Raw genomic sequence first — 26,671 nt, 5'->3', positions numbered from 1 at the left:
CTAAAAGTTCATTATCGTCAAGTCCATCGTCAGTCTCACTTTCACCTAACGGTGCAACTCATGTACATTCATCACAGTAACATTACTCAAATCCCTATCTTGATCAGTTGATTAAGTTTCATCATCATATCTAAAATTATGCATTATTCTACCATCAACATATACCATATATCATCACCAAATTTAACAACACGTCCATCATAATTGTAATACACTGAAAAATCCATGTCATATACACAGAATGAATATCACAGACATGAATTAAAAAGAAAAATAGATTTGAACTCACCTAGAAAGAATCAGTGGAGCCTTTATATGATTTTGTTGATGCACACCAACTGCTTGATAAAATTACTTCTTCAATTCTAGCTTGTGCAAATCTAATTCAGTTTTTTAAACTCGATTAAGATTACTAAATTAGCTCGTATATGAGTTCGATAAAGAGTTCACAAAAAGACTCATATAAATACTCTATTAAAACTCTCGAACTAGCTCGTAGCTAATTAAATATTAAACATTCTATGAAATTATTAAAACTATTTAGTTTTATATAAAAATAGTAAATGTTTAATTGTTTGTGTTTGTTTGTTTAGCTGCTAAACTAACAAACTATTGAATGAGCTCGTTTGATGACTTTATGAGCTAGTTTGCAACCCGGTTCATTTAGCAATTAAATGAACGAATATGAGCTGAAAGCGAACCGAATATAAACACTATAAATTTTTAGTGTATCGAACATGAACACTTCGTTCAGAATTCGAAAAAACATGAACTGATGAACACCTCATTCATATAACGAACCGAACATGAATACTTTAAAATTCGGCTCGACTTGATTCATTTACATCCCTAGCTGCAGTATAATTTTTGAATGGATGGCTTGATTTTTTATTTTTTGAGCAAATTATTATGAGCCCTAATATATGACATAATTCATACTTTCGTTCCTCTTATTTGAAATATAAACAATTTAATTATTCTGTTCATTTTTGATGAGAGTCAGCTTACTCAAAAGATTTAACTAAAAATTTCAATTTAATTTTTAAAATTTATTTGTGACACAACTAAATGGAGAAAATAATAAGTATTAAAAACATCAAATTAAAGTAATTAACTTACTAAATTCCATAATAATATGATTTTATTTAGATATAATAAAAATATAAATTCAAATTTAAACTAATTTTTTTAATTTAGTATTTTGATTCAATTGACTAATAGTAAAAATAGACGGAATAACTAAATTGTTAACGGAATAAAAATGAAAAAGTGTTCGTTCTTCTTTTGCTTTTGTAGTACTGTTGATCGAAACTGTGCATTTAATTTGAACTTTCATGACAATATGTACATGTCCAATTCTTTTTCAAAAAAACATGACAACATCTATACTGAGGTTTCTTAACTTCTAGCATCTTTATTAAGTGTAAATCATGTTTAAATTCCAATGACAGTTCTTCATGCTTTCCATAACAAATAGTCAGAAGTTACAAACAAATATTAAAAGGAGAATTTTTATTTTAATTGATATGAAGTTCATACTGACTGTTTATTATACAGAATAATTCATCTGGAAATGAAATGACTTGCACACTAAAATTGAACCGAACATATTCTTGAAAATGAAACGAAGTCCACATTAAAAGTGAACGAAACACAACTTAAATTCCACTCTAGAATTGAACGAAACTAGGGAATTTTTCACTCGGAAAAATAAGTAAAACCAAATTCGCCTAGTTTTTCCCGAGTTATTTGATCCAAACGGCGTGCCATCTCCTCCGTAAGATGATTCTTCCAATCCCCGGCTTCGCCTTTTCTAAAGAAAGAAGTTTTAGGAAGACTAAAGGGAATAAACTCATTATTGGACCATCGCTCTCCATTTTTTACAACATCCATGTTACTCAAAGCATCAAAACTCGAAGAAGATATGATTTTTTGCACCAAATCTCGACTCTCTTCGTCAATGCTAAAAGGATATCCCATGAACTCGGCCAGCTTTTTAACGACGGAAATAGTATCCTTCTTCATTTCTTCATACACCAAAAACAAAACTCTCTCCGGAAATTCTAAACTCGCTTTCCAGTACTCTAAAACATGTTCCCAAAACGGCCCAGCGGAAACAAATCCGTCGCAGAATAGCTCAAACCCTTGCTCTAGACTAGGATAATCTTCAACCTTAACGTAAGAAAACTGTTTAAAGAAGTGCCAAAACGATACAAACACATCCTTCGGATCCCTACATATGTAAACAATTTTACAACCCGAATCCGCAATGGAAGGTGGCAAAGAAGAGTAGCTACTATGAGTAGCAACAAGTGGAATTCTCCTTGGATTCGGAACTTCATCAACTTCTATAAACGGAACAGCGTCGTGTGGAAAGCTTTTACGGCCTGCGAAGTGATCATCGGAGCGTGTGACTATGGCGAAAGCGAGCGCTTTAAGCCAAGTTGTGCCTGATTTAGGAAAGGAACATAGGATGATGTCGGAAGGTTGAGCTTTGAAAATGTCTTCAGCTAATAATTTGCCAAGAACATAACCGTGGGGGTACCAGAAGCCTTTGTATTGATAAAAAGTTGTTCCCCAGCCATTTCTTTTCGGAAGTGTTGAGCTGATGTTCATGTATTTTTCGATTTCATCACTGTCGAGCTTCTTCTTATCTTGTTCTTCTCTTTTAATGTCCATTGCTTTAGTAAAAGAAATGGTTGAATTATGGCTTATCCCCTTAAAAACCCCTCACCTTTTACCCCCAATTCATTTGCACCCTCACGTTGCAAAACCACCAAATATACCCAAATTACGACCTTTCACTTTCAATTGCACCCTCAAGCATTAAATTGATCTCTTTTCACTTGAAAAAATAGGTTTATTTTTATTTTAAATAAAATATTAAGTCCTATTTTAAAATATATGCTAAACTTTAAAGTATTGATTTGAACATTTTTCAAGTGAAAAGAGGTCAATTTGATGTTTGAGGGTACAATTGAAAGTGAAAGGTCGTAATTTGGGTATATTTGGTGGTTTTACAACGTGAGGGTGCAAACGAATTTGGGGTAAAAGGTGAGGGGTTTTTAAGGGGATAAGCCTTGAATTATTATGAGAAGTATTATTTTCTGGCCCTATATACAGGTTTAATGGTGATAAAATAAAATGAAAGATTACCCATAATGCGTTGTGGCGTCTCTCACTTATGATCAAGTCTTATCTTATGGGTAGTGGGGCCTCTCAATTACTCCCTCCATCCCACTCTAATTGACAAAATATGGAATTTTTGATGTCCCATTCTAATTGACAAAACTAACATAACTATAATTTTTTTCTTTAATTTTCTATTTTTACCCTCATTTAAAGTCATGTATTTTATGGAAAAATGGTGAATATTTAATGAAAATTTGACTAATATACTAATAGCATTAATTAGCTCTATTATCAATAGAAGGATATACAAGTAACTCTCTATGTTATTTATTAGTTTGTATTGATTATCGTAATTTAGTTATTTTGTCAATTAGAGTGGGACGGAGGGAGTATTTGAAAAAATAGTTTAAAATTATAAATAAACTAGGTCAATGCCAGCGCGTTGCGCGGGTTTGATAATAAAGTCTAAAACAAATAATTTTTTTTATAATATCATATTTGATACATGAAAAATTTGAATAGTAAAAAAGTTAAATAATTCTTTTATTACATGGTCATATATAGTTGTAAAGTTAAGAATACACGTAGAATATGATTCATGCACATCACCACCAAGCAAATAAAGAAAAATAATATCATTCATATAATGCTTTCTAATTATAAATTAACAATATGCATGTTTTTTTCTCTTATAATAAAAACACCAATTGAACACAAATATAAAAAATTAATTATAAGTAATTTTATTTTTTGAAAAATATAAATATGTTTTGTCATTTGAAAAGATGAAAAATACATATTTTTTTTTAGTATACAAGTGCATACATGTATATAAGATAAAAAATTATATATATGAAATTTAGTTGATGTTTCTTATTTATATATAGAAAAATAGTCTTTTCATATTCATAACTTACAAATATTAATAATATAAAAGATTTTTAAAATTTCATAATAAAAAACTTACAAGTAATTAAATTTATAACTAATTAAGAATAACAATTGATTTCATAGTTTGTAACATTAATGATGTATGAAAAAAACTCTTTAAATTTAATTTTTTTTATATCACAATGGATTTAAAATTTTATTTTTTAAATTTAAATGCGTGTTTTTTTCTCTTATAATAAAAACACCAATTGAGCACAAATATAAAAAATTAATTACAAGTAATTTTATTTTTTGTGAAATATAAATATATTTTGTCATTTGAAAAGATGAAAAATACATACCTTTTTTTTAGTATCCAATATAAGATAAAAAAATTATATATATGAAATTTGGTTGATGTTTCTTATTTATATATAGAAAAATAGTATTTTTATATTCATAACTTACAGATATTAATAATATAAAAGATTTTTAAAATTTCATAATAAAAAACTTACAAGTAATTAAATTTATAACTAATTAAAATTAATAATTGATTTCATAGTTTGTAACATTAATGATGTATAAAAAAAACTCTTTAATTTTTTTTATATTACAATGGATTTAAACTTTTATTTTTTAAAATTTAAAATTATCTTTTTAATAAAATTTCTTTCTTTAAATTTTAATTCCATAATTTTAATTTTTTTAAAATGCAATGGATTTAAACTTTATTTTTAAAATTTAAAATTACGTTTTTAATCAAAGTACATTTTAAAAAAGTAAATAATTAAACAAAACTCTTCAAATTTTATAACTTATATTAAACTCTTTGAATTTCATAACTATAAATTTATTGTGTGTTTAAGACATAGTTAATTAAATTATATAAATAAGAATTAAAATAAATGTAAATATAGTTGTACACGTGGATGAAATATAAAAAGACACTTGGCGAAATTATGTGAAAGCTCTTTTGGAGTTTAAGATTATAATATATATATATATATATATATATATATATATATATATATATATATATATATATATATATGTTAGCAATAAAAGTAAGCTTAACCTATTATAGGGTCCCCGTCCTTTTATTCGTTTCTAAACGTTTTTATTTTTTGACTTGATATTTGTATTTTCAAAAACAATTTTATAAAAAACAATTATAAACAAAAGCGTACAAATATGACAGATTAAAAAGTACATAGACTAAGTAAAGAAATAAAAAGATTTTAAAACTTTATTTTCGAAAATATAGGGATCATGTAAAGAAACAAAAACACCTAGAGTTGAAATAAAAAAAAAAGTACAAGAATCTTAAAATAGATTAAACCATAAAAGTATTTGTTTATATAACGCTTGCGTCGCGTTATTTTTACAGTAAAATAATCAAGATTTGCGGTATTTAAATATTTTAATAACTTTTTTTTATCATTAAATGTCTAACATTACAAACGTTTTATTATTTTCTTATATGAATGACGTGGCATGATCGATATGTTGTATATTTATTCGAGCGATAAGTTTCTATTTCACAGGACAGTTTTCATGCCATTTTTTAAAGTCATCCAATGTATGTTTATAATACTGAAATATTTAATTATTATTTACTATATTATCATTAAATATCTAATATTACAAACGCCTCATCGGTTTGTTGCACAAATAACATGACATAATTGTTATATTGTATAATTATTTTAGCAAAGAGTATTTATCGTAATGGTTGTGCCATTTTATTTTCACAACAAATCAATAAATGTGGAGTTGTTGGAATAGTTTAAAATTGTAAATAAATATATTAGCGATAATGCATATTGCATATGAATAAAAACTTATTTATATAAGTTCCATAAAAAAACAAAACCTTATCAACGTCGTGTAGGCTCTAGGGGTGAGCACGGTTCTGGGGAATCCGGAAATTGACAAATCTCCAGAGCCAAACCAAAAATCGGGGATATCAAAAATTGGATCTCCGGATCCGTACCAATAATCGGTTCGGTTCGGAGATTTTATATTTCGGTACGGTTCGGTTCGGGGATTCGGTCCTAATGATTCCGTACGGATATCACTAAAACCACGGATATTGTTTTATTTAAAATGTGATTTCTACTATATTATAATATATTATTTTGACTTTTAAAATTAATTAGCTACTCATTCATTCATTTTTTATATATTTTCAACTATCACAAGTAAATAATCATCAATAAAATAAAGGGTTAATTACATATAAAATCATCACCTTTACACGAAATTGCAAAAATAACACGACCTTTAAAACGTGTCAATTCAAGGCATCACCTTTCATTTCTTTTTAAAAACAACATGGCCACATTTTTAGATAAAATTTTGCTGACTTGGACATCCGATGGGAGTGCCACGTGTCATGCCACGTCAGCAAAAACGCCACTAAAAATGTGCTCATGTTGTTTTTGAAAAGAAATGAAAGGTGGTGCCCTGGATTGCCACGTTTTAAAGGTCGTGTTATTTTTGCAATTTCGTGTAAAGATGGTGATTTTATATGTAATTAACCCTAAAATAAAAAGGCACAACATGTATATTATCGTTCGATTTAATATTAATTTTTTGATTATTTGATAAGGGTACTTTTATATATTCTCAAGTTTAAAATTATATCATTTTTGTTAAAATTATGTAATTTGGTCAATGATAGAAAATAATGAATATATGCTGTTCATATTAATTTATAAAAAATACTTTTAATAATTATTAAATATTTGACAAATTCATATAATTTTTCTTGAAATATATAGGTATTTTGTTTTTATGTAAATTAATAATATATATATATAGACTAATATTTATAATATATATTATTTAATTTTATAAAACAATTTTAATTTTTAGTAATTCAAAGTTAATATAAATATAATAACAAATAAAAAATAGAATATTATATATATATATATATATATATATATATATATAATTTCGATTCTTCGGGTATAAGTTCGGTATTTCGGTTCGGTACGGTTCAGTTCGGTTCTCGGTACGGTTATTTATAAAAAATCTAGAACCGTACCAATAAAATTTTCGGTACGGTTCGGGAAAAGTCAATGGTCAACGGATATTTTTCGGTCCTGGATATTTTCGGTCCGGTTTTCGGTTTGGTTTTGAAGATATCCAGGATCCATACTCACCCCTAGTAGGCTCTACCACTAATTCGAAATGTTTTAAAAGTTTATTTTTGAATTAAGTAGATAAGATTCTGAAAATCTTGAAACGTTATAAACATTTATTTTTTAATAGTTAAAAAAAGAGCTTTTTTTTCTAACATTTCAAGTTTTCTCTGTCCACATGAATTAATGTTGGCCATTGTCAATAAATTTGAAGATGAACATCCAAGATTTGCACAACGAAAGAAAACCATACCTAAATGGATCTCTCTACTCTTCTTCTTCTCTTACTCCTACCATTATTTCTCATTTTCAGAAACAAAAAAAATGGTGAAAAAAACCTCCCACCAAGCCCACCAAAGCTTCCAATCATAGGAAACTTGCACCAACTTGGCAATGGACCTCACCATTTATCCTACAAAAAAATGTCACGTAAATATGGTCCGGTGATGCTTCTTCATCTTGGAAAGCTAAAAACTGTAGTCATCTCTTCTGCTGAAGCAGCAAAACAAGCATACAAAGATAATGATCTTGCTTGCTCAAGCAGACCGCTTTTCGAGGGTTCCGGTCGCCTTTCTTACAACTATTTCGACGTCGCTTTTGCACCCTATGGCGAACATTGGAGGAACATGAAAAAACTCATCATTCTTGAACTTTTTAGCTTGAAAAGAGTTCAATCTTTTAGACCCATAAGAGAATATGAGACTAACGTAGTAATGGAAAAATTAGCCGAAGCGGCAGCTTCTTTGACTCCGGTTAACCTAACCGACATGTTATACACACTGATTGCTAATGTGACAACGAAAATGTCATTTGGATTTGAGTATAGAGGTAGTGATTTTGATGAAGAGAAGTTTCATGAAGTTGTTCATGGAACTGAAGCAATTCTGGGAAGCTATGCTTATAGTGAACTAATTCCGGGGATAGGATGGTTGCTGGATCGAATCGGAGGCCGCCATGCGAAGACCGAACAAGTTTTTTGTGATTTGGACAGATTTTTTCAGCATGTTATTGATGATCATCTTAAACCAGGAAGAGAGAGGAGCCATGATGATATGATTGATGTTCTTTTGCGTATGGAGAAGGAACAAGCTGCTAAAGGTGGTGAAGTTGAATTCACTAAAGTCAATATTAAAGGAGTTCTCCTGGTAAGTCATTTTATTTCTTCACTTCGTTTTCTTCATATTTGTGACTGCACAAATATTAGTATGCAACTTTTTTAAGGGTTATTGATATATTAAATCCTAACATTTCCAGTTCGTAATGATTTAAGCAAAACATTTAAAACGTCACATCACACATTCTATCCTTTCAATTTTGGCATTCCATAGTATATTTTTGTTTTTTTGACGTTGTTTTATACAAACAACGCCATTTTAGTGCACATTCTGTAGCTTCATATTTTGTGAAAAACAACTATGAGTTATACATGCCAAAAATTGACAGGTTAGAATGTGTGAAGCAATGTTTTCAACGTTGTGCTGAAATCGCTACAAATGGAAAATGTCAGAATTTAATATGCAAATGACCATTTTTAGAATATTGTGCCAAATTTATAAAGAAACGACAGTTTAATAATGAAAAGTGGCCCACATTTTGGACCAAAATAAATAAATTATCACATCACAAGAAGTTTGCTGTACTTATTATCTTTTTCCAGAATCTGTTCGCGGGTGGAGTATCTACATCTTCAATTACTCTAAACTGGGCCATGTCGGAACTAATGAAGAACCCAAGAGTTATGAAGAAAGCACAAGAAGAAGTAAGAAAGGTGGTTGGGCATAAAGGAAGAGTAACAGAAACTGAACTTAGTCAGCTTCCCTACATAAATATGATAATAAAAGAAACTCTCAGGAAACACCCACCAGCCCCGCTCCTAATTCCAAGAGAAACCATTTCAGACATCACACTTAATGGTTACAAAGTTCCTGCCAAGACAATGCTGCAGGTTAACGTCTGGGCGATAGGACGAGACCCGAATAACTTTAAGGATCCTGAGGAATTCTACCCTGAAAGATTTGAAACAAGCCCTTTTGATTACAAAGGAACTCATTTCGAGTTATTACTGTTCGGATCGGGTCGGAGAATGTGTGTTGGGATGCATGTAGCAGAAATGAACATTGGGACTGTACTTTCTAATCTAGTGTATGGTTTTGACTGGAAGTTACCTGATGGGATGAGTAGGGAAGATCTTAATATGGATGAAATGGATCATGTGGCTCTTACTGTTACTAAGAAAGTACCTCTTCATCTTGTGCCTGTGAAGTGGAATCCGTGATGATCAGTAATCGCTGATTATCTAATAAAGTACCTCTTCATCTTGTGCCTGTCAAGTGGAATCCATGGTGATCAGTGATCATTGATCATCTAATGTCATGTTATATGGTGATATTAAGTATGCATTTCAATAAGAGCATGCATGTGCATCTGATGGATGTATATGTATGTCGGTATTGTTGTTATTTCTGCTACATGATGGTTATCTAATGTCGTAATGTTTCTTCAAGTTTTATTGTTGCTTCAGTATCTAGTGCTACAGCCGAACCAAACTGAAGTACTGAACCCACAAATTTGGTTTGATTCTTGACACAATAAAAAATTTGGATTTTCAGTTTGTTTCAGTTTTATAAGTAAAGGACATAAGTTACATTTGTTAAAGTGGGAAATCCCACATTGGTTGTGTGTGTGAGTGGACATGTGTTTATATATTGGTTGGGCACCTCCACTTAATACCAATTGGTTTTAAGATGGAATCTAACATGGTATCAGAGCCTTGTCCATTCACACAATTTGAGTTTGGCCCGGCCCACGTGAGATTTACGTGAGGGGGGACTTTGTTGCTTGGCCCATACACGCTACGCGTGAGGGGGAGTGTTAAAGTGGGAAATCCCACATTGGTTGTGTGTGTGAGTGGACATGTGTTTATATATTGGTTGGGCACCTCCACTTGATACCAATTGGTTTTAAGATGGAATCTAACAACATTCTGATACAAACCGAATCGAACAGAAAAATTAACTGAACTAACTAGTTTGGTTCGTATTGAAATTTTTAAATCCTAATGACTCTGGCTTGGTTCGGTTTACTTTTGAAAGAAATCAAAATTTTGGTTCAGTTCGGTTTGAACAGAATGCATAGTCCTAGTCATATATGAAAATCAAATGACTAATGTAATCAGGGCAGGGTGCAACTGAAATAAACACATTTCCATGCATGAATTGTCAAACTGTGAATTAACAATGCCTTTTTAACAATTGATGGATATGATATCATTTCCTTGAGTTATAGCTAGAGAAATAGACAAGTAAAGTGAAAATTCAGGTACCAAAACGATGAGAATACGGGAAGCAAACAGACTGGCAATCCCCTCCAAGTGGTGACTATGCTCTTATGAAAAGTGTGGAGTCAGGATGGCATACTGTTATCCACTGCTTAAATGCCAAGAACAACTTGAGGATCAGGTGAGGGAAGTAGACAATAATCAGAAATTCAGTTACTAGACAATTCTTGATACATTGACAGTAATTTATTGTAAAACTCAGCAGCATGGGAGTTTGCAGAGATCATTCTAGGCTAAAATACAAGAGAATAATGCTTATCAACAATGCAAATACCATTTTAATAACAACATAATGCATATCATGTTAAATTAATTTAGCTTCAATAAACAAACACGATTTAATAACACTACTAACTTTTACCTGCTCAGGATACCAAAACAAAAACAAAAAAAAATTGAGGAAAAAATTCTGAGAGTTTTAAATAGATATACCAAATACGCACCTGTCAACCTGATGGAGAACTGTAGATAGATATCGCTTCTTGACCCCGTCTGAGAGAAGTAGATAATTAGGTGAAATATGAGAAAAACAAAAATCAACTAAAAGGATTTTGTTTGTTCAAAATAAATAAATCAAATGACTATATTCAAGAAAATTGACTATCTTGATGCAAATTACATCATGTTATGAAATTTCTCAATTACAACAGTACCACGCCAGCTAAACTATGCCCTCCAGAAGGGTGTAATAAGCTACCATTTCTTAAATATGAAATTTTTGAAAGTTCAAAATAGATACAAAAAAAGAATAAAAAAAGGGAAAAGGTACAATCATAAGAGGGGTTCAGAAAGCGGTTCAGAAAGCTCCATCTCATTTGATCTCTGTTGTTCTGTTTCAAGTCTGCGGGCGCCCACAAATTCCAGGCCAAGCCACTGCCATGGCCAGCATACATATCTAGGACCATTTCGGCCTCTTGAATCTTCTCGAGTTTCAAACGCTTCAAGCTGACGGCTGAGCTCCTCTACTCTATCCCTCAGCCTGGATGCCCTCAAGTCCGCCAATCTCAACGACTTCTCAGCAGCCTCTCTTGCTGCCATGGCAGCAGCTGCTGTCTCTTCTTTGAATTTTAGCTTTTTCTCTGATTCTAACATGGCTAGCCTTGCTTCTTCAAGTTCCTGTTTAATTGCAGACAACTACAAGTACAGGGCAAAGGACATAAGAATTAGGCATAGAAACCTTAATTGGAACATTCCAAAAAAAAAAAAGTATTAAAAGCATGTCGAAACCAATGACTTTTGCCTCGCATATCGTATTCCTCCGATGCAACATAAAGATCACAGCCAGGGTTGACATGTTTTACTTTATGGGTAGTTCAAAATCATAGCACATCTTGTGAATTTTGGACAGAAGTTTAACACTGAATCATGATACTTATGGCTGAATTATTGGGCATACCTGAGATGCAAACTCTTGCTCAACAGCTCGGCCAGCAGCAGCCTCTTGCTCTGCTGCTACTTTCCATCTTGTAATTTCTTCTTCAGAGGCAGCAATGTCCATCATCAGCCCTTCAACCTAAAATGTCCCAGAGTTTATAATTAATTTAACAAGAAGCGAAAAATATTAAAAACAACATTCACTAAACTAGTCAAACAAAAACCCAGTGCAGGCTAAAAGCAGCTATGTTCGCTACTTAACATTAACACAGGTTCAAACCATCTATGAAAAACACAGTACCAAACATCGACTCTTGACCAAAGAAATAATGGCTTACACTTTCATTTGCTACTCTCTCCTTTTCTTCAAGTTCCTCTATTCTATGCATTCTATTAGCCAGTTCCTTTGATTGAGCCTCAACATGCTCTTTCAGTAAATGAACTTCTGCCCTTAATGCAGTAACATAGCACATAAAACACAAAAACATCTGATAAATATATAAAAACAGATAACACACTTTATAGCCAGTACGAGAATTTCCGGTGAAGACTTCAAAGTACCTCAATTCATCAACGGTATGCTGCAACTCAATAATCTCAAGTTGAGATGCCTTGACAATGTTCTCCAAAGCACCAGCCTATATGAAATGTATAATGCAAGGCAAAATTAAGATATAAATTGCACAAACAAAAAACTGCAATAATTAGACATAAAAAGTGTAGAGAACAAATACCAAAGTGTATATTTCATCCTCATCTGTGTCAAGAGAGCCACCTTTATCCGGAGAAGCTGGAGCTTTATCCCCAAGAACCTTACTAAATTTGAAATCTATCCCAGCCTCTTTTAAGCCATTCTCTGCAGCTTGAAACAATTCATTTGTTTTGGAAGATGGGACCAGTTTCATCCTCTTTGAAAAAGCACTTCTAAGTAATGAACCAATATGTTCTTTTTCCTTAACCAACCGACCCACTGTTTCATTCAAACTCTTCACTTCATGACTCTTATCCTCCAACAAACTCCTTGTTTTTTCAGAAACAATTCTTGTCAGCTCATAGATTGACTCCATCCCAGCTAAAGAAGCACGGATATTTTCCTCCATATCAGTTTGTTGCGGGAGAAACAAAGACTCAGACAACTCCGAATCCAAATGATTACTATCAACAATCTTAATAACATCATAAAGCCGATCATGAATTTTTGCAACTAAACTCAACTGATCAATCAACAAAGGCCTCTGCGACTCAATTTTCGACTCAAAACTCTTCAACTTCTCATCATACTCCCGAACAACCTCCCTCATTTCCAAACCTTCCTTCTCAACGGATTGAGTCTTCTCTTTCAACTCGCTCTCAATCTCAAAAACCTTCTCCTCCTTCTCTGCTAAGCTCTTCTCCAAATTCTCAATCACCAAACTCTTCTCACCCACCTCATCTCTCAATCCGCTAATCGCAGCTTCAAGCTGCGAAACCTCAATAGCAATCTCGTAATTCCTCTGCTCAACCTGTTCTCTCGCTTCATTTCTAGACTTAGTAACAATATCCATCTGCTTAATCATCTCCTCAATGATCTCATTAGTTCTCTTAATAACACCATACGCCGCAGCCGGCAATCCATTACTATATTTCTGTGACCTAGGTAACCCTAAACCCGAAAAATTCTTATAATTACTAACTTTATTCGATATTTTTTCGATTCCACTAACTAACATATGCCTAGAACTCTCAATCTCCGATTCCAATCCATCCCTAACTTTCGAAATCTCATCGAATTTTTTCGCAATTTCATCTCTCTGCTTACTCAATTCACTCAATTCTAAACTAATTCTCTCCTTCTCTCTCAATGCCTCCTCTCTCTGTCTCGACCATTCGTCGCGTTTCTTAATCGCCTCATGCGCTAACGCTTTCAACCTATTGAACGAAACTTGCAGCTCCGATTTCGCCGTCTCGGCCGCTTCTCTGGCAGATTTCTCCCGATCAAGCTCCGCGAGAAGCTGGCGGTACTTATCTACAGTTATTTCTTCTTGTTCTAAACTTTGAGTTCGTATAACGATTGGTACCGGATCGTCGCCTTCAACGTCGCTCAAAACGGCGTCGTTGTCGTCTCCGGTACCACTCGCCATTCTAAAACTCGAAATTCACAGTACTAAAAGGATCGATCAATTGAATTATGCAATTTCACTTAATAAATTCAAATTGAAAATTAAAAATAGAGAATTGGATCAGAATTGAAATTACTTTACATTACTGTGGCTGTGGGAAAGTGATCGAGCAGTCTCTTGTCAACAAGAAAATAAAATTGAATTATTTTGTCAAATTCTGTAATTGGGAAGAAATTTTGGTACGGCGCGGGTATTAATATGCATTTAGCTTGTTTGAAACGGCGTCGCGTTGGGATGTAAATGGTGTTGACTGTTGGTTTAGAGCTTTGTTATAGAGGTATGGGAGAAAGAGAGAAAAAAATGGAATTAAATTTCTTTTAATTTGATTAAAATAGTTAAAAATTAATTCAATTTAAATGAATAAAGAAGGTTAATTTTTGGTTTCTAATAATTATTATTGGGATTACTATACTTTTGGTGTCTCAATTTTTTACAAAATGACGATATGGTGTTTGAACTTTATTTTATATCAGCCTGGTGTCGCAACTTGTTGAATAATTACGAAACAATGTATTTGCCAGTTTCTGACTTTAACCAGTTTTCAAATTTTTTAGTTATTTCAGTTTTAGTCCTTCATCTTTAAAAACGTTCAAATAAACCTTAAATAAAAAATTAATTTAATAAAAAATTGATAACATAAATATCTAATTTGTATATAGTCCGTAATCCGGTTTTAAATATTTTTATTATAAATTGAAAAAAATAATGTTTTATTTATTTTTCGCAGTGTATCCGTAAATCGTCCGTGAAACGGTAGACGATGTTGGGTCGTATTGAATATCTTTAATTTTAGTAATTAAAATAAAAAATAAAAAATTGTTTAATTTTGTGATGAAAATGGGTTTTTTTATAATTAATAACATTAATATCTAATTTGTATATAGGATAAAAATAAAAGATTATTTTGAAATTTTTTCTAAATGAAAAAATGTCAATTTAATACATTAGGGTAACCTGTAACTTGTTGGTGACCTGCTAAAAGTATCAATTTGTAATTTTTTAATAAGTTCACACACCGATTCGTGATAAATTTTTGTTCAAACACTAGCTTGTTATTTTTTAAAAAAGTTCACACACCAAAAGTACAGTAATCCCTATTATATTCCATTATTAAGATAGCGTTTAAAAGGCAATAGCTCACCCTAAGGGATCCATTTAGAAATGTGGAATGTTGGTACCAATAATTTATTACTAAATGGTTCAAAATAAATAAATTTAAAAAGATGTTATTTTGATTAATATATATATATATATATATATATACACACACACACACACATGTATAAATAATAAATAAAGTTTACATAAATTAATATGTATTAATCAAATTAAAACAAAATAATAATACATTTTAGATAATCAAACCGGGCATCTATAAAAATATTTGGTGTAGTTTAATTTTTAATTTATCCATTAAAATAAATATATATTTATTTCACTCAATCGAAAAGAATCAAATTGAATCATGCTCTCACCCTTAGTCAGAAGAGATTAAAAATACGATCAAATAGCGGTAATAAAAATACAAAATGAAGTTATTAATGAAACTATATATTACTAATTATATTTAATTTCATTTAGTTGTTTCAATTCAACATCACACAACAACATAACTAAAAGGATCAAATTACAACAATGCTCATCAATCTGAAGTGATTATCAGCAATGGCACCTAAAGACTCTGAAAAAGATCATCCTGTCATTGTTTATGGACAAAGCAGAGTAGGAAAGTAAATTAGGTTCATGATTTCTATCTTAACATGCTCATCAATCTGTAAAAAAACTCCGAAATCAAACCCGAATCAATTAAACGATTAATCCAGTTCCAAACTAGCTAACCGAAAAATGAAATAAAAGACGAAGATTACCTTCTCCGAGAATTGAAATATCATTTGCACCCAATTACAAGGTCTTGTATTTTTTCACTAGCAAAAAACCTGAGAATTTACATAACAGTATACGTACTGTCTTAGTTTGCTGTGATATATCAAACAGGGAAACTTTCAAAAATACTTCAAACTTGTAATCTTGTAGTATTCCTATCTTCATTATATCACATTCTTTTCTAAGATATAATTTGACATCTTGTAGGCTTGAAATTTCAATGTAATTAAATTACAACAAACAAATACTGGAAACTTAATCAAACATTTATAAACAGAAACTAATTAAACATTTTACAGAAGTATTAAACAGTAACAATTTCAACTGAATAATCAACTCAAAACATTGTAATTTTTATAACATGTTTAATCAGTTAACTACAATTACATGAAAAAACCTTCTCTTCTATGAAATTAATGAATCCAGCAAATTACAAGGAATTGGATCTCTGTCCATGCAAATGAAAGGATGGGTCAGCAACTGAGAAGAAGACCATCTCTTACTGGGATCTTTCTCCAAGCAACACCTGAAAAAACTCAAGAACTCTTCCGACGCTTTCTCCGGCAAGAATTCATCTAACTCTCCATAACAAACCTTCATCACAATCTCCACCATATTAGGTTTCTGATCAGCCTGAAAGAATGGAAAATGCCCTACACATAACTCCAACAAACTAACACCTAAAGACCACACGTCGCCCGCAAACGGAAACCCTAACCCAAAGGTCCCTGAATCTAACCTCTCAGGACTCATATAAGCGTACGTTCCTTGGCTCCCAAGGAAGTCACAATCTGCATCCTTGTCGACAATCTTGCTGATCCCAAAGTCGCTAATTTTGACCTTCAGATCCTTATTAACCAGAAGATTAGCAGGCTTGATATCCAGATGGGCTATGTTACGTGCATGGAGATAACTAAGGCCGTTCAGCACTTGGTGAGCAATATGGCCGAGTACATACTCTGGGAAAGGACCATGGTTTCTCAGTAGGGTTTCGACCGTTCCGGCTTCCATATACTCCATTACAATTGCTTTTTCCCCGACTTTACGGTCGAAAACTCCGTAGCATTTGGTAAGAAAAGGCGAATCGGAACCCGTTAAGATTTCTATCTCTTGTGAAGTATTAGGGTTTAACGCAGTAGAATTCATCATGATGTCTTCTTGGATGACTTTCATTGCGTAAATTTCTGAAGTTGAACGGTGACGTACCTTGTAAACGACTCCGTAATTTCCACGCCCGAGAACACACAATTCTTCCAAATCTTGTTGACAGATGCCGCCAGTACCATTGTTGTTGCTAGATATCGGCAAGAACTTGGACTGAACTTTCAGAACTTCTTGAACGGAGATACACAGATTTGTTTTTCGTTTAAGTTTTGTAATATAATTTGGTTTCAGGATCTTTGAACAAACTCGTAGACAGGTTTCACTTTTAGTCATATTGCTAATCTTTATGAATGAAAATAAAGAAGAACAAAGCACTGAACGGAGACTGAGGTTTAGGGTTTAGGGTTTAAGTGAAGAAACTATACTTTATATAGTTTTCTTGGGGTGCATGTAAGTAGTTAAACACTGCTTAAATCAAAAGCTACAACAATTTCGAAATTCTAGTGTTTTATTTAGGAAAGATTTGTTGTAATTATCAATAATCTAGATTCTGTAATCTTACGGTATAATTTTTTTAAAATTTGATTGGTCCAAAAATGAATTCATACACTTCAATAGTTATATACACGTACTTGTTTGCCAAGTTAATTAATTATGATTTACTGTCAAGTAATTATATTCCTAATATGCTTAGAGCTAGATAAGCATACGGTACACAACAGACCATGTACCGCGCGGAGATTAAAAATAGTTTCACTCTCATAGATAAAAAGAAATACTGAAAAACGTATATAGTTGTGATTAATTAGTGGTTTTTTCATAGATTAGTATCAATTGACAAATCCAATTTTTTTTAATTAATCTAAGTAGAATCTAGTGAATTTTTGTAATCCAACAAATTTATTTTAATATATATTGTCCATATATTTTTGATAAAAAAATATAATTCACTAATTATATATCATAATATCACAAGTATATACAATAAAAGATTAGATTATGGATTAATATTTTTTGGTCTGAACTATAATTTGTTTCAAAAACAGTTTCCGAATTATAGAAAAACAAAATAGTCACCGAATTATAGTTTTTTTTACAAAACGGTGACCAAAATTCTGCAGCACACAACTGGGTTCAAGAGGTGAAATTTTCATTTCAAGAGTGAAACTTATTAGCAGCTTTTATGTTGTCTGTTTTGTAATCATTTTCGAACAATTGTGTGTACCTTTATTTTCAATAAAATTTCTATCTCTGTTAAAAAAAAAAATAAACGAAAAAGTTGCACTAAACCAATAACAACCCACGTGTTTACTTTCTACTAGTTTAAACTTCCTTGATTTTATAACTTTACAATACTCTTTTCATCTTACTAGTGTCGTTTTACGTGTTTCACACGTGGCTCGTAGTGTAACTCGTCAAATTATGAAACAATATTTGAAATAATAGTTAATTAGAAATTGTTTATCTTATTTAATATTTTAGATGATTATTTTAATAGTTTAACATACAAATCCTATAATTATAAAAAGTTTAAATAGAAAATATTAAATAATAATTAAATAGTATTTATTGAAAGTAGTTTACTTTATTTAGAATTCTATATGCTTAAAATAATAATTAGAACAATAATTATTAAATATTTAAAATAGCCGTTTATTTTAATTATTACTCTAATTTTAATAATCATCTAATAATTTTTAATTAATAATTAAAAAAGTAATTTATTAGACGTAATTTACTTTATTTAGTATTTTATTTAATTAAAATAATAATTATTTGAAACTTGTTTAGTTGTCATAATTTTTTAGAAGAACATATGGTGAGAATTCTAATAATTTGCATTAGGAAAGTGCTGAATTTAACTCAAATAAGAAAACTAATGAAAGTCAACTTTGAATAGGAATTTATGTGTTGAATTATGTTTTTTTTTCTCAAATATAATGCTACAAATTAGGCTAGAGTTTTCTGATGGTAATCAACTTCTAATTATAAATAGTAGTTTATTTTAGTTAGTATTCTAATTTTAATATTTATCTCAATAGTTTTTAATTAATAATTATAGTGAAAAGGTCATTAGCGTAAATGTGCCTGTCCCCCCCCCCCCCCCCATCCGTGTTTTTATATATAGTATAGATAAAAATTACTAGTATATTTTAACAAAATAAAAATATTACCATATAATATTTGTATACATTTAAAATCAACAAATACATAAATTTGATTTTAATTATAAAAAAAGTTATTAATGTATTTTATTATATACAACTACTTTTATATAATAAGATAAATTCTATAATTTCAAATAAAATACAAATAAATATAATTTGATTGCCAATAATATTTTATTGTAAAAAAAAAAAATTAAACTCAATTTTCTTTTGAATAAGAATATATTTTTAAATCTTATATATGGAACAATATAAAAACAATTAAAAGAAATAATAGTAATAAAACTTGTTTTAATATTGCATATTCTTTATTGTGATTTTTTTTATTTAAATATGAAACGGTTTTATAAAAAAATAACAAATATTAAAAGAGATTTAAAAAGTGCACAACGATTTGGGAAAAGGCACTTGATTTGGGAGATCCGATTATTTTTAAAGAAGATTCATGGCAACCGTATCAATCTAAATTTTTTTGAACAATAAACATAGCTTATAAATATAATTTTTTTTATATCTTAGCTTGATAAATATCATACTTATTTTGGACCCCCTAATAAAAAAATCTGTATCCGTCACTGCTTATTATAGATAAATGTTGGAAGTTCTATACTTTTATTGATGAAGAACAAAAATAGATAAATAATGAATGTTTCAACTTATATGGCCGTTTATTTTATTTATGAAGTGTAAAACTTAATTAATTAATTTATCATTCATTAAATATTTATCTATATAATCCTTTAATTTTGTCTATCAATTTTGTTAAATTAAATTATTTATCACTAATTAAATTAAATTAATTTTATTTATGATGTGTTATAATTAAATTAAATCAAATGACATTATCCTTCAATTTTATTTCCGTTAAAATTTTAGTCCTTCCGTTTATGTTAGGTAGTCATCTCTTTTTGATGTTCCTTTAATTTAACTCATTTTTAACCGTTTAAATTCAATTTAAAGGCATATCAATTCCTACAAGAACTGTTTCAGAAATATCTATGCCTCAACCAAGTCAACATATATTTTGATAAGAACTAAAAACATTACAATTTGTAAAAACTAAGAACATAGTGAAGGAAACGCTATAATATGTGCAAGCCCTATTTTGATCTCTTATTAAACATGCAGATATTAACCTCAAAAAGAAGAATAAAAATAAAAGTAAGCATGAAGAAACAAAGCAAAATATTTAAAGACGATATCCTTGACTTCTATTAGGCCATGTTTGGTTCATGGAATAGGTGCGGAATGAAATAGCTATTCCGTATAAAATGACAATTCTTTACTTTGATTCATGGAATAAGTGTTCCAAAGAATTGCTATTCCATAATTTTGTGGAATAAACACTCCTCTCAAAAACTAAAGAATGGCTATTTCATTTCTAATGGAATAACTATTCTATTTCATAATATTCTATTCCATGAACTAAACATGGCCTTAATGTAATGTTGAAAAAATTACTAGTGCATTTTCGTTTCCGTTTCTGTGCTAATTAGACAACTACAGCTCATTTTAATATCTCAAGGGCCACTATATGCTATCCAAAGGCTTTTATAAGAAATAGAAAAACCTGAATCGAAGACAGTTGCACTGATGCTGCACAACTTATTGATCTATTCTACACAACTTATTACTAAACGAAGTTCTAAATAAACCAAACACAACTCAACAACAGAATAATGAATAATTTTTTTATTAAAGAGCTAAAACCACAAGAAGTGGTTAAAAAAATCACTACTCCAAGAGTTAAAGCCTACTTCGAGCAATGAATACAATCAAGCTTAGAAAAAAGGATGGCATCCGAGTTTCTATACAAGTCTAAATCCGAATAGACATACGAATGATGCTCACATTTATAAAGAAAAACTACACTATGTAAACAACGAAAGATCACGTCCTCCACATATGACTCCTTTTGTTGAAATTTTTTTTGTTCCGACCAGTGGCGGATTCAGGACAGTTGTAGGGTGGGGTCCGTATATATTAATATTATAATGTTAACTAACCAAAATTAATATAATAATAAAAAATTATAATATCGTGTATCGAATAAGATAATTTAAAAATTTAAAAATTATTAGATTAATGATTGTTTATTTGAAATATCTCAGTAGAATTTACTAGATAAAAAATATATACATAGATTAGATTATAAATTCTTGAATTAAATTTATATAAATAATTGAATAAATAAATTCTTAAAATTTAATAAAAAAATTGTTATTAATAGGAAGGAGAAATTTTTACGCTCATGGAAGAATTTAATACTAAAATTTGAATATAAATTTACATATATCATTTGAATTGGAAATGTAAATTTTTCTTTATTTCATTATATATTGGAGACGTAATTTACAAAAAAAAAAATTCAACAAAAGGAGTCATATGTGGAGGACGTGATCTTTCGTTGTTTACATAGTGTAGTTTTTCTTTATAAATGTGAGCATCATTCGTATGTCTATTCGGATTTAGACTTGTATAGAAACTCGGATACCATCCTTTTTTCTTAGCTTGATTGTATTCATTGCTCGAATTGTATAAAATAAAGAAAAATTTACATCTCCAGTATATAATGAATTTGAGCTCGGCCTAGTTCTGAGTTGAATATAACTCAGAGCCCGGATAGAATTCTTGGTCCGACCTTATCAGGCATGATTGTCTCGGATGATGTTTGCATTCCCATCGATCCGGTGACCCCCCAAGTCATGTGCTCTATGATTTCAAGAAGGTCGGATATTGTTACCAGGTCAGTGAAATGCTTGACTTAGTGATGTTCGTTCCTGGCGAGGTTGCTTCGCCCCTACTAGACGTGCTACGTTATCAATAACTAATAGTATTAAATGAAAAAAAACAAGTTGGTTCAAATGTTTTATAAAATGGATTAAATAGTTAAAAATCTTATTATATTTATAAACTAATGCAGCATATTTATTTAAAAAAATTAAAAATTAATTTTATTATAAAAATATCATATTGTTTTTAAATAAAAGAAATTATTTTCATATAATAAAAAATTTTAAGAATAATACTTTAATATGTTTTAATTGTGTATGTAATATTTTAATTTTATAATTAAATCAAATACAAAAGTTTGAATCGTTTTATTTATATATATATATATATATATATATATATATATATATATGAATTATAAATTAATAATATATATAATTATTGTTATATAACAATAAAAAAAAATTAATAATTTTTGACTCTTAATTTTCTTTAAAAAATCATATGCAATGGTCAAAAGATCTAGTATGATATACTACGTACTAAAATATAAAATAGATAAAAATCAATATGCTATATTTACTATTGAAATTTATAAAAAAAGTTCTATAAAAGTGTACGAAGACTCTGTAATCTAAACTAGTTTATAAATGAAAAACAAATACAACCGTGATAATTGAGCATACATTTTAGAATTGAAAGGGACGTAAATTTTGTTAAAAATTGCAAAAATATCATATCACACGAGAAAATTTGATGAATATAATAAAGTACTAAAAATTATGGTACTCGGTGCATAATTCATTACAAGAAACAACTGTGTACAAATGTGCAAGGAAATTAAAAAACGTCGGAGTGTAAAAAACCAGACTCCGACACAAAAAGAATATGGAATATAAAATGCAAAAATTATATAATTTTCTGTTATTTTTTTAATATAGCTATTATTTACAATTATATCAATTTGATTCCGCATAAATATACGTGCTTATGACTAGTAATAATAGTAATAAGGAAGTGATTAGAGATAAAAGTATAAAACTAATTTTATTGTGGGAGGAACGTAGCAGCTTCAAAAGAAATATTAGTGAGTTTTACTATTTGTCGGTGACTCTTAACCAAAACATCGTTTTTTTGTACTTGATCGCATTCATCAACTTTCTTGAGTCCATATTCGATGTTCTTCACAGCTCGGCTAATAACCTGATCTCTTGTATTATTCATCGCGATAGAAAACGATTTGCCTGCTTCTTTATACTTTGATTAGCAGAGTTTTACTATCATTAGTACTACAGGATTTTTTTCAACATTTCGGACGAGGGTACTTATTCTAAACGAAGTTACTTGTGCTACATTTCTAGTTAATTCACATGATATATATAGTAATGCAAACATATCTTTTCCCACATCTTTTCTTTCGAATTGGTGTTCAAAAATGGAATGACAGTACCCTGGATCCTTAGTACCACTGCACACTTTTATTGATAATAAAGAATAATGAAAGTAGATAAATAATGAATGGTTCATAAAAAAGAATTAATGTCAAAAAAAATCACGAACTTTACACGTTTTGTCATTTTAATCACGCAGTTTAAATATTTTTATTTTCATGCACGAACTACTGTTTTTTCTCAAATTCATACACGGTGCTGAGGTGCCACTCATTAATTGGAGTAAAATGACCTCCAACTCAGCGACGTCTGGTTTTATAATATTATTTGGTTTCAGAATTGTTGTTGATGGTGAACAAACTCGTAAACAGGTTTCACTTTTAGTCATATTGCTAATCTTTATGAATGAAAATAAAGAAGCACGAAGACTGAGATTTTAGGGTTCAGGGTTTTAGCAGTGAGGTTTAAGTGAAGAAACTATACTTTATATAGTTTTTTAGGGGGTTAATTATACATATAAAATCACCACGTTTACACAAATTCTCAAAAATAACACGACCTTTAAAACGTGTCAATTTAGGGCATCACCTTTCATTTTTTTTCAAAAACAACATGGGCACGTTTTTAGATAAAATTTTGCTGACTTGTACACTTAATCGGAGCGCCACGTGTCATGCCACATCAGCAAAAACGCCACTAAAAATGTGTTCATGTTGTTATTGAAAAGAAATGAAAGGTGGTGCCCTGAATTGCCACGGTTTAAAGGTCGTGTTATTTTTGCAATTTCGTGTAAAGATAGTGATTTTATATGTAATTAATCCTTTTTTAGGCGGTGCATACATGCTTAAATCAAAAGCTGTAAAATTTCGAAATTCTAGTGTTTTATTCAGGAAAGATATGCTATAATTATCAATAATCATAGATTCTGTTATCTTATAGTATATCTTATATCATATACCAGATCTTAAATTACACTTTCTTAAATATTTTGTATAGTTACTTAGTTAAAGAAGTGGATTTGAACTCAAACACTTCATAATGACCAGCTAATGATTTCTTGATGGAGAATAATATAAATGCACGTATTTATTTTCCAAATTAATTATGAATTACTGTTGATTAATTGTATTCCTAATATGTTTAGGAGTTAGATAAGCAAGCATGAAGCTTAAAAGTAGTTTCACTCTCAAAATAGTTAAAAAGAGATACTTTGTGATAATTAGTGGTTTTTTAATATATTCTCTCCATCCCAAAAAAATTGTCCACTTTGCTTTTATCACACAGTTTAAGAAAGCAATTATTGTTTATGAGTTTTGTAAAAAAAAAATCTTACTTTTTTTGTCATACCCCTATTTAATATAGGGTCTACTAGCAATTTACTTTCAATTTATTCATTAGTGAATTTTAAATAGGGGTAATATAGAAATATTGAGTGTAAAAATAAGTTACTTTTTGAAAGTGGACAAAAATTTTGGGACAAAAAAATTTCTCAAAGTGGACAGTTTTATTGGGACGGAGGGAGTATGATATATCTACTCCGAAACTTTTAATTGATCTAAAGTAGAATCTAGTGAATTTATAAACCAAGAAATTCATTTTCACATATATTCCCAAATTTTATGTTCAAATTACTTTTTACAGATATATTTGATCAATTATTTGGATTATATTTATTTGGGAGATTTAAAAGTGTCGTAATTTGCGAGTTTTTCAGTATAAAGATTCGACAAGGATGGAGGTGATTTTCAGAAATTTTACTAGTGCTGTTTTTTATTATAAATATAAACGTCCTTCTTTTATTTACTCCGGCTTAGACTTGTACTATTGAAAATCGGGATTCAATTTTTTTGTAGTTTTCTTTCTTCTCTTTCAGAGTCGTAGCCTTAAATGGCATAAATAAAATCGAACTGTGGTAATTAACAAATGGAGAATTTTCTAGATAATAGTTGCAAAGAAAATTGCCATGTGAATAAAATGAAAGCCTTATCAATTTCTCGGGAGTTGCATTCATAACAAAATGTTATGTTTATCCGGTAGCTAATTATCAAAGAGCTCTTTCAAATTATCAGACTTTTTAATTTAAAAATTTGATAATAAATTAAGAATTTAATAAAAATATTTTGATTTAGAGTATAAAATAATAATGACTCTATTGAAAATTTCTATAATAATATATTTATTCATTTTTATAATTCAATTTATACTAATAAAAATAAAATAAAATAAATCTTAATACTTTATAGATTAATATGTTAAAATTATAATATAATGAATAACATATATATATATATATATAAAAGTAATATATGCACATAAATCGAATCTCCATGAAGATGAGAATGGTGATTTTATGAAATATGCACAATTTTTTTTGTCCTCTTTTCATTTTGGTGGATGAAAAATGAACTTCTCTCACTTTGGTATCCATAGGATTATTTAATGAGAATTGTTGCTCCAATCGGGATGTATCCCTAGGGAAAATGAGCAATCTCCTTGTCATCCATAGTTTTAGGACTTAGGCAGCAATATGTCCTCTCAATTTGTTAACAATTAACATATAAATTAATTTTATGGGTAAATCAGTACACGAACTTAATGATTATGAGCAATTAGTTCTATTTTAATAATTTGCCCCCTCAATTTATAAGCTAGTTGTCCCTCAATTGGTAATTCATCCCCTTAACTTGTAAACTAGTTTGATATAGTGGGGCTAATTGCTCATAATCACCAAGTACGTGTACTAATTTTCTCATAAAATTAAATTATGTGTTAATTGCCTATTACTTACAAGCTGAGGAGATAAATTGCTACTTAAGTTATAGTTTTAGGTAGTTAAGTCTTTACTGGTAGAGGAAGTTGGCTTATTAGTGTATTACTCCCTCCGTCCCAAATTGATAGGCACTATTTGCATTTTTTTTGTCCCAAATTATAGTCAGTAATTTATTGTTTGAATGTTTAATTGTCATATATATCCTTATTAATTATAGTTGAATGCATTGAAAATAACACAAAAGATGTTAAAAGACAAAATTGTTATTATAATAAATGAGGGTAAGTGTGGTATTTATTTATAAATTTACTCATTTTATTTTGATAAGTACAATTTCTTAAGATTTGTATTTATCTTAAACTGCCTATCAATTTGGGACGGAGAGAGTACAACTTTGTAATTTGTATATTAAAATGATTTTTTTATATATTTTCATCTTTTTAGTATCATAGTTATTACATTTTGTACATTTTTTATATCAAATTTTATATATTTTATATCAGATCAAATGTTTTTACAAATTTAAGCTATTTTTTATGACGTGATAATCAGAAGAAACTCTATATCATAAAATAATATTCGTGCTCTGGTTGCCAT

At 29.8% G+C, this 26,671-nt stretch overlaps 4 protein-coding genes across 4 annotated transcripts; 1 reads left to right on the top strand and 3 right to left on the bottom strand.

Moving 5' to 3' along the window:
• Nucleotides 1–1,698: 1,698 nt before the first annotated feature.
• On the bottom strand, nucleotides 1,699–2,679 carry LOC126657294 (flavonol 3-sulfotransferase-like). The gene has a single exon (XM_050351960.1). The coding sequence runs from the start codon at nucleotides 2,677–2,679 to the stop codon at nucleotides 1,699–1,701; it is 981 nt and encodes a 326-aa protein (XP_050207917.1).
• Nucleotides 2,680–7,396: 4,717 nt separating this feature from the next.
• Nucleotides 7,397–9,638, top strand: LOC130015747 (cytochrome P450 71B10-like). Its single transcript, XM_056106503.1, has 2 exons — nucleotides 7,397–8,299; nucleotides 8,812–9,638. Exons 1-2 carry the CDS (start codon nucleotides 7,412–7,414, stop codon nucleotides 9,427–9,429), a joined length of 1,506 nt encoding a protein of 501 aa, XP_055962478.1. The 5' UTR covers nucleotides 7,397–7,411; the 3' UTR covers nucleotides 9,430–9,638.
• A 1,418-nt stretch (nucleotides 9,639–11,056) lies between these two features.
• Nucleotides 11,057–14,195, bottom strand: LOC126655264 (uncharacterized protein At3g49055). Its single transcript, XM_050349373.2, has 5 exons — nucleotides 12,600–14,195; nucleotides 12,427–12,503; nucleotides 12,204–12,315; nucleotides 11,888–12,004; nucleotides 11,057–11,625 (listed from the first exon to the last, which is right to left on the bottom strand). The coding sequence occupies exons 1-5, from the start codon at nucleotides 13,983–13,985 to the stop codon at nucleotides 11,263–11,265; spliced, it is 2,055 nt and encodes a 684-aa protein (XP_050205330.1). The 5' UTR covers nucleotides 13,986–14,195; the 3' UTR covers nucleotides 11,057–11,262.
• A 2,116-nt stretch (nucleotides 14,196–16,311) lies between these two features.
• On the bottom strand, nucleotides 16,312–17,345 carry LOC126657293 (mitogen-activated protein kinase kinase 9-like). Its single transcript, XM_050351959.1, has one exon. It carries the CDS (start codon nucleotides 17,343–17,345, stop codon nucleotides 16,314–16,316), a length of 1,032 nt encoding a protein of 343 aa, XP_050207916.1. The 3' UTR covers nucleotides 16,312–16,313.
• Nucleotides 17,346–26,671: the final 9,326 nt, after the last annotated feature.

The sequence above is a fragment of the Mercurialis annua genome, linkage group LG7, assembly GCF_937616625.2.
Source record: "Mercurialis annua linkage group LG7, ddMerAnnu1.2, whole genome shotgun sequence".
In the NCBI taxonomy this organism is placed as follows: Eukaryota; Viridiplantae; Streptophyta; class Magnoliopsida; order Malpighiales; family Euphorbiaceae; genus Mercurialis; species Mercurialis annua.
Note: the sequence above shows the minus strand (reverse complement) of the source record. Positions and strands in the feature narration are given on the sequence as shown.